General features: G+C 34.6%; 1 protein-coding gene across 1 annotated transcript in view; it reads left to right on the forward strand.

The window, feature by feature from the left end:
• CRISPLD1 (cysteine rich secretory protein LCCL domain containing 1) overlaps positions 1 to 17,108 on the forward strand; it is a 46,423-nt gene extending 29,315 nt beyond the window's left edge. The window contains exons 11-15 of the mRNA XM_005563573.4: positions 2,363 to 2,406; positions 2,500 to 2,572; positions 7,974 to 8,049; positions 11,840 to 11,970; positions 14,760 to 17,108. Coding sequence (XP_005563630.3) covers positions 2,363 to 2,406; positions 2,500 to 2,572; positions 7,974 to 8,049; positions 11,840 to 11,970; positions 14,760 to 14,811 — 376 coding nt within the window. The 3' untranslated portion in view covers positions 14,812 to 17,108. The remainder of the gene's footprint in view (positions 1 to 2,362; positions 2,407 to 2,499; positions 2,573 to 7,973; positions 8,050 to 11,839; positions 11,971 to 14,759) is intronic.

A 17,108-nucleotide genomic window follows, 5' to 3' on the forward strand; every position in this document is an offset into this window, starting at 1 on the left:
AACACATTTTTAAAGAGCAAAGCATAGAATAATTTAAGAAGAAATAATTTGGTAATTTTCAAGGCTCATTTAGCTTGTAGTTTTATTAGACAAAAAGAAGATAAAGCATCTAAGGACAAAGTTGAACCCTTTTGCTTGTAATGGGCATGCTAAAACTCCAAATTTTTGAGTTGCATTAAAAATGTGTAAATTTATAGTTAATTCTTAATGTAAAGCAATATATTTTTTAGCTTGACAGAAAATACCCTGAGAAGGGTAATTAATTTGCATGTTCTTCTTGTCCTATTTAGGGAAAATGGCTTATTTCATGTAACATTAACTTCGTTGATAAGATAAATTACTTTACAGAAAAGAGCATTTTGAAAAGTTCTCTAAATATGTGTTATGCTATGTCATCTTTCTTTTGTCCATTTAAAAGTATCTCAATATAAAAGCATTTAATTTTATTAATGTTTCTCCTATGAGGTGTACCAAATACCTTATTCCAAAACACTGTGCATTTTTATATGTACTGTATAGAAAGTAGAAAAATGGGGGCTTTTGAAATACCTTTTTAGTGTCTTTTTCCTCTAAGTAAAACAGTAAACATTACTGAACTTCATACAGAATGCCTTTTCTTAGGAAATTTGACATTGTCTCTTTGTTACAATACAGTTGCATGATATCTTCACAGTGGGGTTAAGTTAGAATTAATAACTATAAAAAACTATTAGGAACTCTTAAAAATTTGTGGAATGATCTCCTATGTAGTCTTTTTTTTTTATTGTTGTTTTTCATTTGTTTGTTTTGTTTTTTTGCTTTTTGAGACAGGGTCTCACTCTGTCACCCAGACTGGAGTGCAGTGGCGTGATCTCAGGTCACTGCAACCTCCACCTCCCGGGCTCAAGTGATTCTCCTGCCTCAGCCTCCCAAGTAGCTGGGATTACAGGCATGCACCACCACACGCAGCTAATTTTTGTATTTTTAGTAGAGACAGGGTTTCACCATGTTGGCCAGGCTGGTCTTGAACTCCTGACTGCAGTTGATCCACCCGCCTCGGCCTCCCAAAGTGCTGGGATTACAGGCGTGAGCCCACGCACCCAGCTTATACAGTCTTATTCAAAGGCCTGATGGGTGGTTTTTAGCTGTTAGTGATAACTCTTTTTAGCAATTTTTGTTGTTGTTGTTGTTAAGACAGAGTCTCACAAGTTCAACTTTTCCTGCCTCAGCCTCCCAAGTAGCTGGGACTACAGGCACTCGCCACCATGTCCAACTAATTGTTATTTTTAGTGGAGATGGGGTTTCACCAGGTTGGCCAGGCTGGTCTCAAACTCCTGACTTCAAGTGATCCGTCAGCCTCAGCCTCCCGTAGTGCCGGGATTACAGGCGTGAGCCACCACACTTGGCCGAAAGTTCTATAGAAATATTCATTAATCTATTTACTTGGCAAACATTTATTAATTACTTTCAATAAGTAATAAATAGTAGTTATTAGCTTTAGTAAGCCAAGCAGTGGGTGTTCCATTAAAGGACATTTGTCCTGTTATTTACTTTCTTTCCTCTTAATTTTTAATTATCTCTCAATTATAGAAATTCTCTTGAAACTTGAAGGCTATATTTAATAGGTTGTATATTTTATGCCTCAGAGAATGTTATTTCTTTTGGACACATTGTAGATGAGGAATATTAAATACTGAATTTGAAGCTGACAGAAATAAAGAGTTGTTGAAATTTTACACCTTCAGTTCTGAGCTAATATATTCAGAGAGTGAACCACGTTAAAGTAGCCTTACCTTTTGCAATAGATATTTTTCTAAAAATTTGGATATATATAAACCAATTAAAATTTTGATGTGTAATTGTGTGCCTGATCTTATATTTCAGCATTTTAATAATGCATGTAAAGAGGAGAAGTTAATTCATTTTACTGTAGACATTTTGCTAGATACTAGGAGGAACCAAAAAGGAATAATATACACTCCCTTCGGTACTTATTTTTTGTAGTCTTTTAACAGCATTGTTTTGTATTTCCTGTTGTGAAAGAATAAATAGTTTGGTCTTGTGGAGGCAGGAAATTAGTATTTGAGGGTTTTAATTTTGATAGGAATCAAAATAGATATAGCTTTATGCTATTATCTATAAGTTTTTGAGATTAATAATGAAAAGAGATCACCTTAAGAATGGTATTGATTTGGTTAATAACTGATGGTAATATGGATTTAGCATAAAACTGATGATATATTCTTATATTGCTACTTGTCTAGTGTAATAGGTGTTTAAAAAGAAAATTAAGTGTTCATAGACTTGAAAGATTCCAGAAATGATGCTGCTGCTTATGATGACTATGTGAAAATAATGAACATTTCTGTATTTTTACCTTCAGCAAATATCAGTCTGCTAATTCCTTCACAGTCTCTAAAGTAACAGGTTAGCACATTCTTCATCTTATTTTCTTAGTACTATGTAATATGTTATTGCTTTCAAAGGATTCACTCATTGTTTTGTGTTTTAATTCTTCAGTTCAGGCTGTGACTTGTGAAACAACTGTGGAACAGCTCTGTCCATTTCATAAGCCTGCTTCACATTGCCCAAGGTAAACCAGTGTACACATAGGGAACTTTGGCCCTGCGATAACTGTTTTTGCCTGAAATTCTGGTGTCTCTGGGATTCAAAAGATGTATAATCTTGAACTGCTAAACTGGAGGGAGCAATGGAACACCATAAACTACATGCACTCCAGGCAGGCCGAGTGTACTTTCTCCCAATGCAAAAGTATTCTCTGCTATTTCATAATATCAGGGTTTATGCGTGTAATCTGTATATTCATCTGTGCTACAAAGAGTCCTTTATTAGTCTGCTCTGGCTGCTGTAACGAAATAGCACTGACTGGGTGGTATAATCAATAGAAATTTGTTTCTCACAGTTCTGGAGGTTGAGAAGTTCAAGATCAAGGTGCTGGCTGATTCGGGTCCTGATGAGGGCTCTCTTCCTGGTCTACAGATGGCCACCTTCTCTGTGTCCTCACATGGTGGAGGGAGAAAGAGAGCTCTCTCTCTTACATCTCTTCTTATAAGGACACTAATCCTATTGGATGAGGACCCCACCCTTATGACTTCGTTTAACATTAATTACCTTCATAAAGGCCCTGTGTCTCCAAGTTCAGTCAAATTGGGGATTGAGACTTCAACATATGAACTTTGAAGGGACAAAATCATTCAGTTCGTAAGTTTCTTACAACAGAAACTAAAGTGGCATAACTCATATTTTTAACATTATTATCCAGTTTTTTAAATTAGATCAATCTGATTGCATTTGGTAAGTTAAAAAGCCCATCTTTGCCTTTCTTTTATTTTTTTGTATATTCTCTTTTACAGAATTATAATGGAATTTATGTACTATAAAATCATGAAAAAAGCTTTATTTATCTTGGCCAAGCTAAGATGAAAACTGTTAGAAGTATTATGGTTTAATCCATAATCAGTAGATAGGAAAAATAAATTGTGTCTCCATATATCCAGTCTTAGTTCTATCTGCACTATTTCCATTAATGCAAATATCCACACTACTTCTAAAAACTAGTAATGAGATTTCAAGATATAATTGTAATTTGACAACATGCCTAAAAATTTAAGGAGCTTAATTTTTATGGAAAAGTTTATCTACTTTGGAAAAACGTCATTACTTGCCCTTTTAAAATGAAAGCAACATTTCACTTAAAGAATGGGACTGGCTGTTCACAAGGTACATAACGGAATCTTTATAATAGAAGACTGTGATCTTCATATAACAGAGTACTTCATTTTCTATCAGTTTCCAAGTTACAGATGTGATATAAACAATAGACTTCCTCACATACACATAGTCTGTTTCTTTTCAAATCATTTGTCTCTACTAATGCAGGACTGCTGTTATAATGTTTTTGGTCAGCTAACTTGGTGCATTTTAATTGAGAATTTTAGAAGTCCTCAGCTTGTATTTGCTGAAATCCGCAGATTACCAAGTATGCAGGATAATTTGAGGACCTCTTACTGGGTGAAGGGCATCATATACTTTTTGCCATTTGTTCACCAATGAATTATATGCTGAATATTTTTATGATAAAAATACAATCTGCTGTTACTAGAGCTTGACCAATTATGCTCTTATAAGGCCCACATATTTGATTAAATCATTATTTGCTGCGTAGTCTTAGACAATTTTGTAGAAATATTTTTTTTCAGATTTCTCAAGACCCCTACATTTACAAATTGCAGTTTTGTTTTTTTTTTTTTTTTTGAGACGGAGTCTCGCTGTGTCACCCAGGCTGGAGTGCAGTGGTGCGATCTCGGCTCACTGCAAGCTCCGCCTCCCGGGTTTACGCCATTCTCCTGCCTCAGCCTCCTGAGTAGCTGGGACTACAGGCGCCCGCCACCACGCCCGGCTAGTTTTTTGCATTTTTAGTAAAGACGGGGTTTCACCATGTTAGCCAGGATGGTCTCGATCTCCTGACCTCGTGATCCACCCGCCTCGGCCTCCCAAAGTGCTGGGATTACAGGCTTGAGCCACTGCGCCCGGCACAAATTGCAGTTTTAAAGAAAAAAGTAAAGATGTATTGCTAGGTGAAGATGGTAAATTTTAGCATCATAATATGTGGAAAAAAACCAGGAACTTTAGAATTTAAATGTATAAATATTTATTAAATACCTACTAAGTACCAATAGTATGCCTAGCCTTATGTCAGCCATGTGACTAGGTTTATGAGGACCAAATAATAAGGATAGTCTCTGTCCATCATTCTAACATAAGGCTCTCAATAGCAGATGCTCAATAAATGGTAATTTTATAAGTACAAAACAAACTATATCAATATTGTTGCAAAAGGGATAAATCAAGTAAAGCATTAATAAACAACCTCCCTATTTCTTGGCTTGTTTCAGAAAGCAAAACATCAAAATAGGGAAAATGATATAAATTTTTAAAATTTAATTTTAGCCTTTACTGTTACCAATATAATAAATCCATAGAAATGACAATTTTTACATAATATTGACGTTAAGTAGTCTGAAAAGCTTCTCCCTTTTTTTTTATTTCAGTGAAACAAAATTGTCTTTTGTTTTTCCCGTATGAAATTTGTAATAGTTTCATAAACTAGGTTATGATATTATGTATATGACAGGTTATAACTTTTAGGGAACCATGTAGTTGGTACATTTCTTTTAGAATTTCATATCACTTAAGTAGGCTGAGCCATAGTCTATTATGGAGAAAAAATGCCAATAAATAAATTAAATTAAATTAGCTCAAGAAGACCTTGAAGAAACAAGATTTACCTGCAAGTCATGTCCTTGAAAGTTTCCATGTCTGGTAGAACAATTCAAAATAAACTCTATCTTAAACTATTATTTAGTAACCATTTGGTTACTCTGTAGTAATTATTACTTAATATCTTATATAAGAAGCATCCAGTTTTATATATATCTATAAACAATTAGATCTTTAAAATTTATTGAATGCTCAAGATGTAAAAGTAGATATTAAAGTATGTCAGTATTTTCATTCAAAGTTTACCAGCAAATTGTGGGTGGAAAAAAAAAAAAAAAAAAACATTTACTGGACCAGTACCTACCTTCTCAGTAGTACATAACAAGCTGTTAAAAACAGATTGGAATACAAACAAGCAAAAACTTCCCCCAATCTTTGTTTTACCTGAACTCATCTGAGTAGAAACTAACTCAACTTGGATTATTGACTTTGGCATTCCGGAAACCAACAGCTGAATATGGGCAAGATAGAGTTTGCAGAGCATGCAGAGCAAGTGATTTTACAACCATAAGGATTGCAGTGAATGCCTAGCAGTTCTCAAATACAGTAAGATCAGTTTCCAGTCAAAGGGGACACCGTTCCTCCTGCAGAAACCCCAGACAGCATCTTTTATAACAATGAATCCTTTAATTCAAAGTTATAGAAACTCAGGTGCATTTATTACTTATATTTAAATGGTTCTGGTTTCCATGTTATGTGAAGTATATACACTCTAGAGTATACAGCGTTATACAAATTTTAGAAATAAGAACTATAACTATTTCTTAAAAGCTATCTTAAGGAAGATCTGCTTCAATTGGCAAGGGTAGTTTCAACTGAAGTATATTTATTATACTTTCAGGAAAATTGTTGATGCTATCATCCACCAATGATTGTAACATAATTATGTTGAGAGTCTCATTTACTACTTAAAATTGTGTTTTTTCCAGTTTTAGTTTGTATTTCCTTTTAGTGATGGGTGTGTGTGTGTGTGTGTGAATGCAGACGAGCCACTTGATTAAAAGTGAAGTGCCATTTGACAGTTTCTTCAACTTTGGGAGTAGATTTTTAAAAATATCATGTGATTGATTAAATATTGATAATTGGATCCTTTGTTTAAATGAAAAGCTTTTGGTCATATTGTATTAGAGCCTAACAACAAAAAAAAGTGTTGGGAAATGTCTTTTAAGTGAGCTAAGCCAACCAGATGTCAGTAAGGCAGTAGGATTTCTAGAGGAAGAGCATTCCATGCAGAGAGGAAGATAAATGCAAAGGCTCTAAGGCAGAAGGCTATTGTGTGCATTTGAGGAATAACCATTAGGCCAGTGTGACTGGAGCAGGGTGAGAAAGTGGGAAAGGAGTAAGATATAAAATTGGAAAGGCAGTGAGGTTAGAAGATACAGGGCTTATTGACCTTCCTGAGGCTCTTGTCATTTACTCTGAATGTGATGGAAGCCACTGGAATATTTAGAGTAGAGGAATGATGTGTTTGAAATTGTACATTTTTTGTTGTTGTTTCATTTTGAGATGGAGTCTTGCTGTGTTGCCCAGGCTGAAGTGCAGTGGCACGATCTCAGCTCACTGCAACCTCTGCCTCCCAGGTTCCAGCAATTCTCCTGCCTCAGCCTCCCGAGTAGTGGGATTACAGGCACCCAGCACCATGCCCGGCTGATTTTTGTATTTTTAGTAGAGACGGGGTTTCACCATGTTGGCCAGACTGGTCACGAACTCCTGACCTCAGGCAATCCACCCACCTCGGCCTCCCAGAGTGCTGGGATTACAGGCATGAGCTACCGCGCCTGGCTGGACTTGTATGTTTTAATATAAGTATGGAAAACAGATTGAAGAGGGACAAATTGGAAGCAGGGAGACCATAGAAGCCTAGAAGAGCCTATTGCAGTAAGTTAGAGAGTAGATGATAGAGCCCAGAGTTACCATGATTGAGGTGCTTGGGGATGCTCTGATCTTGGATATGTTTTCATGTACAGCCAATAGAAATTGCAGATGGGTTGAACGTAAGGTGTGAGATTAAGAGAGGGATTGAAGATAGAAAGGTTTCTGGCCTGAGCACTTGGAATCATGGAGGTGCCATTTATTGCAATGGGAAGCCTACAGAAAGAACAGATTTGGGAACTAGAGAAGGAGATTAGGAATTTGGTTTTATACATGGTAAGCTTGAGATGTTTATTATAACTAAGTGGAGATGTTGAACAAGCAGTAGGATATTCACGTTTGGAATTAAGAGAGGTCCCAACTGGAAATGTAAATTTGGAAATCAGCCATTTAAAGATGATAATTAAAACCATGAAACTGAATGAGATTCCAAAGATGTGAATATAAAGAAGAGAAACTATGAGATATATGAGGCAGACAATGATTCAGATTTTCCAAGTTATTGGTTTAGTAAATTCTACAGATATATTGAGTACCAACCTCTCAGATACATAGAGATGCTTTCTGATGTTTCTTTTGGCTCGAAATCCCCACATTAGACAGCTTCCTAATTTTTTTTAAATCACATTTGTGCCAAAAGATAGAAATAGATAAACAGAAGCAATTGTGTCTACTGCCTGGGCTTGTACAATTGACCTATTTCAGGAGAAAAAAATGAGTAAGGTTTAGAATGTTGAGCTTACTTTGTGTATACATATCTGTGGTTTTACTAACAAGAAAGACTTAAGTAACCAGCTTAATATATATATTATTTTTTTCAGAATATACTGTCCTCGTAACTGTATGCAAGCAAATCCACATTATGCTCGTGTAATTGGAACTCGAGTTTATTCTGATGTAAGTATCCTAATTTATACAGCTTTCAACATTCATGTATATATATAAATGTATAGCCACATTTAAATGTATATATGTACATTTATATACAGAGCAAAGAAACAGACTTTGTTAATAGGCATTCTCAGAAGAGTTAAACATCCATATCACCGAAAAATTAATATCCATATGTAAGATATGAGTGTATAATTATTTGACAAAATTTTTCTTCACATTCTCCCCATATATTTTATATAAGACACATAATGAAATAGTCTATAGTCATTGTTGGGAAGGAAAATGTGTTTCGTTTTTCTTTTGATTCTTTCGTATTTGAAGTCTAAACTGGATAATTAAGATTTTGTCAAAAGTCTAAACAATATCTTCAGTGCCAAACGGCCATTTAAAATGTAGCATAGAGTCATAGACATGCTACATTAAAATATATGCAAAAGAGAACTAATTGAGGGGATGTTTTAAGAGATGACTTTAGTGGGGTTGGACAAGGAATGTGAGCTGTGATGGCCCAGGCTGGAGTGCAGTGGCATGGTCATATCTCAGTTTAACCTCAAACTTGGGCTCAAGTGATCCTCCTGCCTCAGCCTCCCAAGTAGCTGGAAGAACAAACACATGACACCATGCCTGGCTCTTTTTCTGTTGTTGTAGAGATGAGGTCTCACTGTGTTGCCCAGGCTGGTGTGACCTCAAGCAGTCCTCCTGCCTTGGCCTTCCAAGGTGCCAGGCCTGTTAAGTGCTTGTTGAGCTAGGTTTTTAGTGTCCATTGGTAAAGAGGATCAGGGAACATGTTCTAGTGGGATAAGTGACATTTACAAAGTAATGGAGTTAAGAGTAAATGAGCTGTACATCAGTCTAGCAGATAGCTTTGTTTCTGATCTGCTGAAAATCGGAACGAAAAGGGGCTTCCACCAAGTTAGTCAGAGAGAGAGGAACCCAGCTCACATCAGTGTGTGGACAAAGTCTGAAAGCGCACGCTGATGAGTTTATGTTTTATGAGGCAAACACTTAGAAACCATTACAGATTTCTAAGCCAGAGAATTACAAATGCAAATTTAGGAAATGTCTTATGCACATACTCAATAGAATATTAAGGGAATTTGATCATATAAAGAGGACTGAATATGTATATTACCACCTATTTCTCTTGGTGAGCTTTCTTAGGTCCAGATTTTTTTCAGTTCAGCTTTACCTTTGCAGTTATTCTCCAATTCTGAGTCTCTCTCAAGCTCCAGATTTGAACTAGTCTTATGTGCCACTGAAACATCCTGCTGGTATCTTGAACGTGCTAGTCTTCACATTTGTGCTTATATTCTTGCCTCTGTTGAAATGCAATATTTTTGAAAATTTTATGTCAAAATTGTGGTCATTCTTCAAAACCTAAATTATTGCCACTTTCTCTGAGGGTGTGTTGCTGGACCTTCCAACTCAAGTATGAAGTTGCCCCTATTTCAACCCCTATCACTTCATTTTCTCCTTTTGGCACTTAGCCTGTTGAATTTGATATTATGATTATTACCCTATCTCTTTTATTAGTTAGTAAGTTTCTCAAGGGCAGCAGCTGGGTTATTCATTCATCGTTTTTTGATCACGAATTTGATGTCTGCCAAGCCGTGAACAAGACAGGCACGTCCTGCCTGAACAGAGCTTAGAGCACATAGTTACGTCAGATATTAACCAAGTACCTTGCACATAAATATTTGTTGAAACAAGTAGATTAACAAATATATAGGAATGTGCATATCTGAACTCAACAGAGATTTCCAAAGAAATTATACTTTTCAGATTTTCCCTTTAAGCAGGAGAACTTTTAATTTTAGTCATGTCTAGTGAAAATCTTTCACAATATCCTGTATACTTCTATACCTTTAAAGCCATCTATTTGTTAGAGTTCAGGTTTTGTTAGAACTCATATCTTGAGATCATTTTATCTTTCTACCCTCAGTGAAATGGGTGTGTAATGTGTGTATCATATAGGTCGTTTGAAGAGTAAGTTGGAAATACAAAGATTACTGTCAAATGGCAAGTACGAAATCAGAGATCCAATCATTAATTGCCAGTCTTCCCTGGCCCGACAAAATACATTATCTCTCCAAATAAAGTATGAAAATGTGAGAACCAATCAGCCAGACTCCATCCCTCCTTCCCTCCTTCCCTCCCTCCTTCCTTTCTCTTTCTTTCCTTCCATTTATAGTTAGACCTTGTACATTCTATTTATTTGAACTTTTATTTATAGTTTATTGTATATTTCTGCATTCATTAAAAATTCTATTTTTACAGATAAATAATTCTTTTCATCACATATTAGAGTTTATGAAGTCTGAGTATGAAAAGAAAATGTCTTCTGACCTTTGAACTCAAATAGGGATGCCTGCTGAACGCACAACTGCAGGCAATACAATAGCCTCAAAACATATTAAGTACTTGGACTTTAAGTAAACGTTGTATCTAAGCACTTTTGTTACCTTGGGAAAAATGCTGATTAATACTCTTTTAACAGAACAAATACTGAAATGTGCACAGAATTATTTTTAATCCCATCTGTTAGGAACCATATTGGATGCAAATGTAATTCAGTGGGACTTTAAATGTTGAAGAAAATGCGTTTGAGTAAGGATGGAGGTTTTAGATACATGGTATTTTGTGATACAGCAAAAGCATGGAAAGGATTAAACAGCTTGGCATTCAGACTCTGATCTAATAAATACTGACTGATGCTCTAGAGTTCACAGCACAGTAATAAAGCAAGGTCATGTAAGATATACATGCTTATGCGAACTTAAAAAAGCATATTAAATCACTCACATGTGCATAGAGATAAAAGAACACACCAATGGAATCAGAAAAGACTCATGGGCATTTGACATGGATTGCTTTATACTGAAACAGTTAAAATATTTTCTTTGGTCGGATTTCCTTGGATTGTACTTAGTTGTTGACAAAGTTTGGTAAAACATTTGGACTAAAGCAAATGTTAAAATTGAAGATTTTAATGGGCCAAAAGAAATGATCTGACTTTTAGAATTCAGTAGTTTTAAAAATTTGAAAGTATTGGAACTGAAACAATAATTTTCTTCTCCATAGAAATCCCATTCAGTTCAGATTATATGACTAGTACAATGTAATCAGAGGACTTTCCTAGTATTTCATGTCAGACCATTCAAACTAAATTGACAGGCATTACAAATCTAGGTAGAAGCTATGATGATTCTTCATTTTTTTCTTTTTAGGGTTATTAGGCAAAGTTTATCTGTGTAGATTACATTATTTACTAAGAAAAAAACTACCCCATTTCTTGTATTTTGGAACAGGGGCCATAGTCATATGCAGAACTATGGTGGAGTTTGTATTAGGCAAAAGTGAACATACCTGAGGGATGAATAATCTAACCTGTGAGCATTTAGTCAGAGTGAGCCCAGTATAGAACAAAGGCTAAAACTGAAGAATGACAAACAGGCGCTAGAAGAGATAAAAGAAGCTAATTTGCTTTCTATTGCTTTGATACTCTAAAGCCTACTGTTTGGACAGAACAGGTGTTTGCTAGATTAGACTGGGGAGGGGTCTTACCATTGCATCACCCTTAAGGTTGGCCTTCAGGCTTGCTCCGAATTGGCTTTGACTTTGTGACATTTCAAACACTCCTTTCTGCACAAAACCTCATCCTGTAGCTGCTCACTGGCTATCCATGACATCAGGATGTCAGCGACTTTAGTCTATTAATAACGGAAGAATAGGCTGGACAAGTCCAACAGGAATTTCCAATAATGGCAGTTTGTTTGTTTCCTTGCCTTCTCAGCTGTCCAGTATCTGCAGGGCAGCAGTACATGCTGGAGTGGTTCGAAATCATGGTGGTTATGTTGATGTAATGCCTGTGGACAAAAGAAAGACCTACATTGCTTCTTTTCAGAATGGAATCTTCTCAGAAAGGTAAAAACAAAACATATGTATGTATAATTTTACGTACCATCTATCACTGTATTCATGATTGCTGCACAGTTGACCCACTTTAACATTTTTAATTTTTTTCAAAGTTAAGTGGCAGAGTCAGTGTGTTCCTTTGCACACTTGTGTACCAGTCAGCCTTCCAGGGATGGGAGAAGCTGTAGTACCAGAGGTGCCTGTCTCCTGCAGGCTTATAAAAATCAACATGAAAATCGGATTACAAGTCAGAACTACTCTTTTGTTAATTGATCTTATAATTAGGAACTTTCTTTCATCCTCTTTTGGATTTTCTAGATTAGTTTTTATATTTAATTCTTTCTAGGTGAGCAAGGCACAGAATATTTCTCTAATCCAGTTATCTGACAAAGTATTTGACAAAAACAATGTCTGATTTTCCCTAGAACCAAACTCTCTAATTGATTTGAAGTTGGATGCCTAGTGTGATATAAATGAACTCTTTCAGGTCATTTTTCATATTATTTAACCCACCCACTAGTGTCATATATTTTGGTGATGTGAGAAAATTCTTGTAACTCACTTTATCAGGTATCACTAAATATTAAAATAAATGAAGCAATGGTGATTTTTTAAATCATTGTTACTTATAAAAGTAATATTAAAAGTCCTATTTATTTGTATATAGAAAAATCCCTAACTTTTAGGTATTTCCTGGGTTCTTCAAAATTGCCAGTGGAGAGCACACATATGTACACCAAAGGATGTGTCATGCAGGGTATCTAGATTACCTTCCACGTAACCATCTGGGTGTCATCCTCTCAAAAATACAAATCTGCATTATCTGTTTTCATATTAGACTATATCAAGAGGTGAGTGTTGAGAAAGTGACATCTCTACAACCTGCTCATGTCCTCTTTAAGCAGAATAATACATAAAATGGATCTTTGAGTTATAAAATTGGATATGCAACTTTATAAGCTAAACTGAGTGATATGGTTTTATTCATGCCTTGTAATTCTTAGATTTAATTTAAAACCATAAAATGATAGGTGATATCCTAATAAAACGGTATAATAATTATTTTTGAATACCTACTATGAATATTCCAGATGTTAGATGCTCCTGAGCACTCTAAGTATGTTAGCTCAGCTTCAACATCCTTGAAATGTCAGGCCTATACCCGGAGAGAGAGAGAGATATATATATATGTATGCATGTATGTGTGTGTGCGTGTGTGTGTATGTATATGTATGTGTGTGTGTCTGTATATATGTATGAGTGTGTGTATATACGTGTGTATATGTGTATGTGTGTGACTGTATATATGTGTGAGGGTGCATATGTATATTTATGTATATATGTGTGTTTCTGTGTATGTGTGAATGTATACATATACACATATATTTTATATATACATATATACACATATACATACATATACACATATACATATGTATATATATGTTAACTGAGACTCCGAGGGGTTAAATGATGTGCCCAAGTTCATATAACTTGTAAATCTCAAAGCTTAGATTCAGTCCGTAGGCTCAGAGATATGTGTTATTCCAGTATTTAACTGTGTACAAAAAGGAAACACAGCAAACACATTCACTTCCTGAGGCACTCAGTCAGTCTGTTTCTCATAAATAAAATATTTGGATTGGCCATCTACTTGCGTGAAAAACCTGGCATGCATGCATGCCCATGTGTGTATATGTTGTGTGTGCACCCTTGTGATACCCTTATTTTTGCTCACTCAAAAATTCTCTCCCTTTTTTCTTGTACGAATAAATATATAAAAGATATTTCACTTTCTCTTTCTTAGCATTTATTTTATTGATCTCCAAAAGTCTTTTGTAATTATTAAGGAAATAAAACTTTATGTAAAAGCTTCAAAAGCTTACAGTTGATTTGAATAAATAATGATTAATGGTACTACCAATCTGTTTTAACTTTTAGACTTTTAAACAAAACATACCTTGATTTATGTTGCTAAATAAATATAACCAATTTAGTAAAGAGTAAAATTTATGAGTCTGCATTACTTTTAACTTCTATTTAAAAGTACTTTCAAAATGAGATTGAATGCTCTGTGTGTGTGTGTGTATGTGTGTGTGTCTGTGTGTGTCTGTGTGTGTGTGTGTATGTGTGTGTGTCTGTATGTGTGTCTGTGTGTGTGTGTGTGTGTCTGTGTGTGTGTGTGTGTGTATTTTTTCATTTCAGTGAAGATATTCTTAGGTCCTTTCAGATTTGACCATTAAATATCCTTACTAATATTTTTCTTGTAATTATAGATGTTAAGAGTATTAATCGGTATGATAGCAATGTAATTTAAATTTTGTCAGACTTGGGCAATGATGATAAGCTAGTGGGCAATGATAATAAGCTAGTGCTCTAGAGTATTGCGTAAGTATCAGCTGTATTTTAAGCTTGTAACCATGCATATCAGTTGTAAATCTGAGTCTCAGTATTCCCCATTAAAACTGAATAATAGCTGCCAAACTCTACTTTATGAGAATGAAAGGAGATAATATAGGAAAACATGATGTAGAATCTATGAAGTTCTGTAGAGACTACTATTATTACCATTACACATCTTAAATGTTGTTAGTACTTGCAGCCCAGCATGGAACCAAGAGTTAAGCTCTTTCGTTCAAGCTTTCCAATAACTATAAATTATAGTAGCCTAAGAAAGTTGACCATCTGGATTCGTAGAGCTGCTTTCTTGACTGTCATAAGAAAGCATGATTTATAAGAAGGATTATGTATAGAGATAACAATATACCTTGTGTTTTTTTTTTTTTTTTTTTTTGCAGTTTACAGAATCCTCCAGGAGGAAAGGCATTCAGAGTATTTGCTGTTGTGTGAAATGGAATACTTGGAAGAGGATTGTAAAGACTATTCCAAATGCAGTATTTCTGAATTTTGTATAAAACTGTAACATTACTGTACAGAGTACATCAACTATTTTCAGCCCCCAAAAGTGCCAAATACATATAAATCTTGATAAACAAAGTCTATAAAATAAAACATGGGACATTAGCTTTGGGAAAAGTAATGAAAATATAATGGTTTTAGAAATCCTGTGTTAAATATTGCTATATTTTCTTAGCAGTTATTTCTACAGTTAATTACATAGTCATGATTGTTCTACATTTCATATATTATATGGTGCTTTGTATATGCCACTAATAAAATGAATCTAAACATTGAATGTGAATGGCCCTCAGAAAATCACCTAGTACATTTAAAAATAATCGACTATAAAACTGAAAGAAACTATCACATTTTCCTCAGTTCAATGCTATGCCATTATCAACTCCAAATAATCTCAAATAATTTTCCACTTAATAACTAAGGTTTTTTTTTCTTCTGTTAATTTAGGCATATAGAATATTAAGTTCCGATATTGCACTTCTTATTTTATATAAAATAATCCTTTAATATCCAAATGAATCTGTTAAAATGTTTGATTCCTTGGGAGTGGCCTTAAAAATAAATGTAATAAAGTCAGAGTAGTGGTATGAAAACGTTCCTAGTGATCATGTAGTAAACGTAGGGTTAAGCATGGGCAGCCAGAGCTTTCTATGTACTGTTAAAATTAAGGTCACATATTTTCTTTTGTATCCTGGCAAATACTCCTGCAGGGCAGGAAGTATAATAGCAAAAAGTTGAACAAAGATGAACTAATGTATTAAATCACCATTGCCACTGATTTTTTTTTTAAATGGTAAATGACCTTGTGTATAAATATTGCCGTATCATGGTGCCTATAATGGTGATATATTTGTTTCTATGAAAAATGTATTATGCTTTGATACTAAAATCTGTAAAATGTTAGTTTTGGTAATTTTTTTTTCTGCTGGTGGATTTATTATTTCCCATAAACATATTAAAATTAATCATGTTTCAAAGTTTTATTTTCAGTTCCTTTTCCATGCTTATTTTGATTTACAAATCACTTTAAGATAAATGAACAAAATTATTGTAAGTCTTCTAAATTTGGTTTATTGACGTTAGTATGATAACATACTTAATACCAGATGTCTACAAAATCGACCTAATTATTTCAGTATTTGCATGTGAAAGAGAAACACATATTTAGAGACATAGCAAGGGAGATTTTGAATAAAAAGAGATGAATTTATAAAGTAGGAAAAAATCTGAAAGATACAAAGTGATTATAAAAGAATTGACAGAACAATAAATACTTCAAATACTTTTAGAAGGTAAATGATTAGGAGCTTAGGAGGAATAAAAGAGATAAATACCATGCAGTGATCAAGGAAAGCAAGAGAGAGGATAATACAAAAGTAAAAGAAGAAGGGCTCACATAAATAGCTTCTGGAGTGCAAATTATAAAGACATCAACATTTTTGATCATTTAATAAGTATTGGCTTATAGCTAAGTGGTTCAAAATACTGGTAATTAAAACAATGATGTATACATTAAAGATTGCAAAACTTAAAAGCAGATTTTTATGGGAACATTTTTTTGAAAGGATACATTACCACCTTCTTAAATAGCGTGACTTTACATAGACTCTTTTTCTGGTCCTTACTGCCCCTCGCACAACAGGGACGCCCCATCAGTTCTGTCAGTGTAAGATTTTCTTCTATTTGCTCTTAGTTTAGATCTCCATCATCAATTCCCCTTACTATTGTAATGAGCTGGAGCCTCTTCTTTGTGTCTTTCTCCATTCCTTTTTAATGCATTCGTATTTCCCAGCACCAGAACCCTGGAAATTAACTCTTCCGTGAGTTTCCATTGCTTAAGAAAAACCAAACACCCTTGTAGAAACATTTGAGAACTTCCATAGTCTTGTTCATATTGTTTACCTCTCTTCGACACAAGGCGTGGCCTCGGGTAAGTTATTTAGCTTCAATTTACCTTACCTGTAAAATGGAACAAATAATATCTCCTTGAGATTGCTCTACGAATTAATTGACACATTATGTGTAATGTACTTAAAGGAATAATAAACACATGTGGTCAGTGGATGCCATTTTCTATTATTATCATAATTTTTGTTATTTAGTTTGGGGAAACTATTCATCTGTCATATGCTATTGATCCTTTGGCACTTAAGTAAATGTGAAATCCTCCATGAATTTTCCTGTGATTCTCCTTGTAAGAATTAAATGCTAATATGATACCCTTTTAA

The sequence above is a fragment of the Macaca fascicularis genome, chromosome 8 (assembly GCF_037993035.2).
Source record: "Macaca fascicularis isolate 582-1 chromosome 8, T2T-MFA8v1.1".
In the NCBI taxonomy this organism is placed as follows: Eukaryota; Metazoa; Chordata; class Mammalia; order Primates; family Cercopithecidae; genus Macaca; species Macaca fascicularis.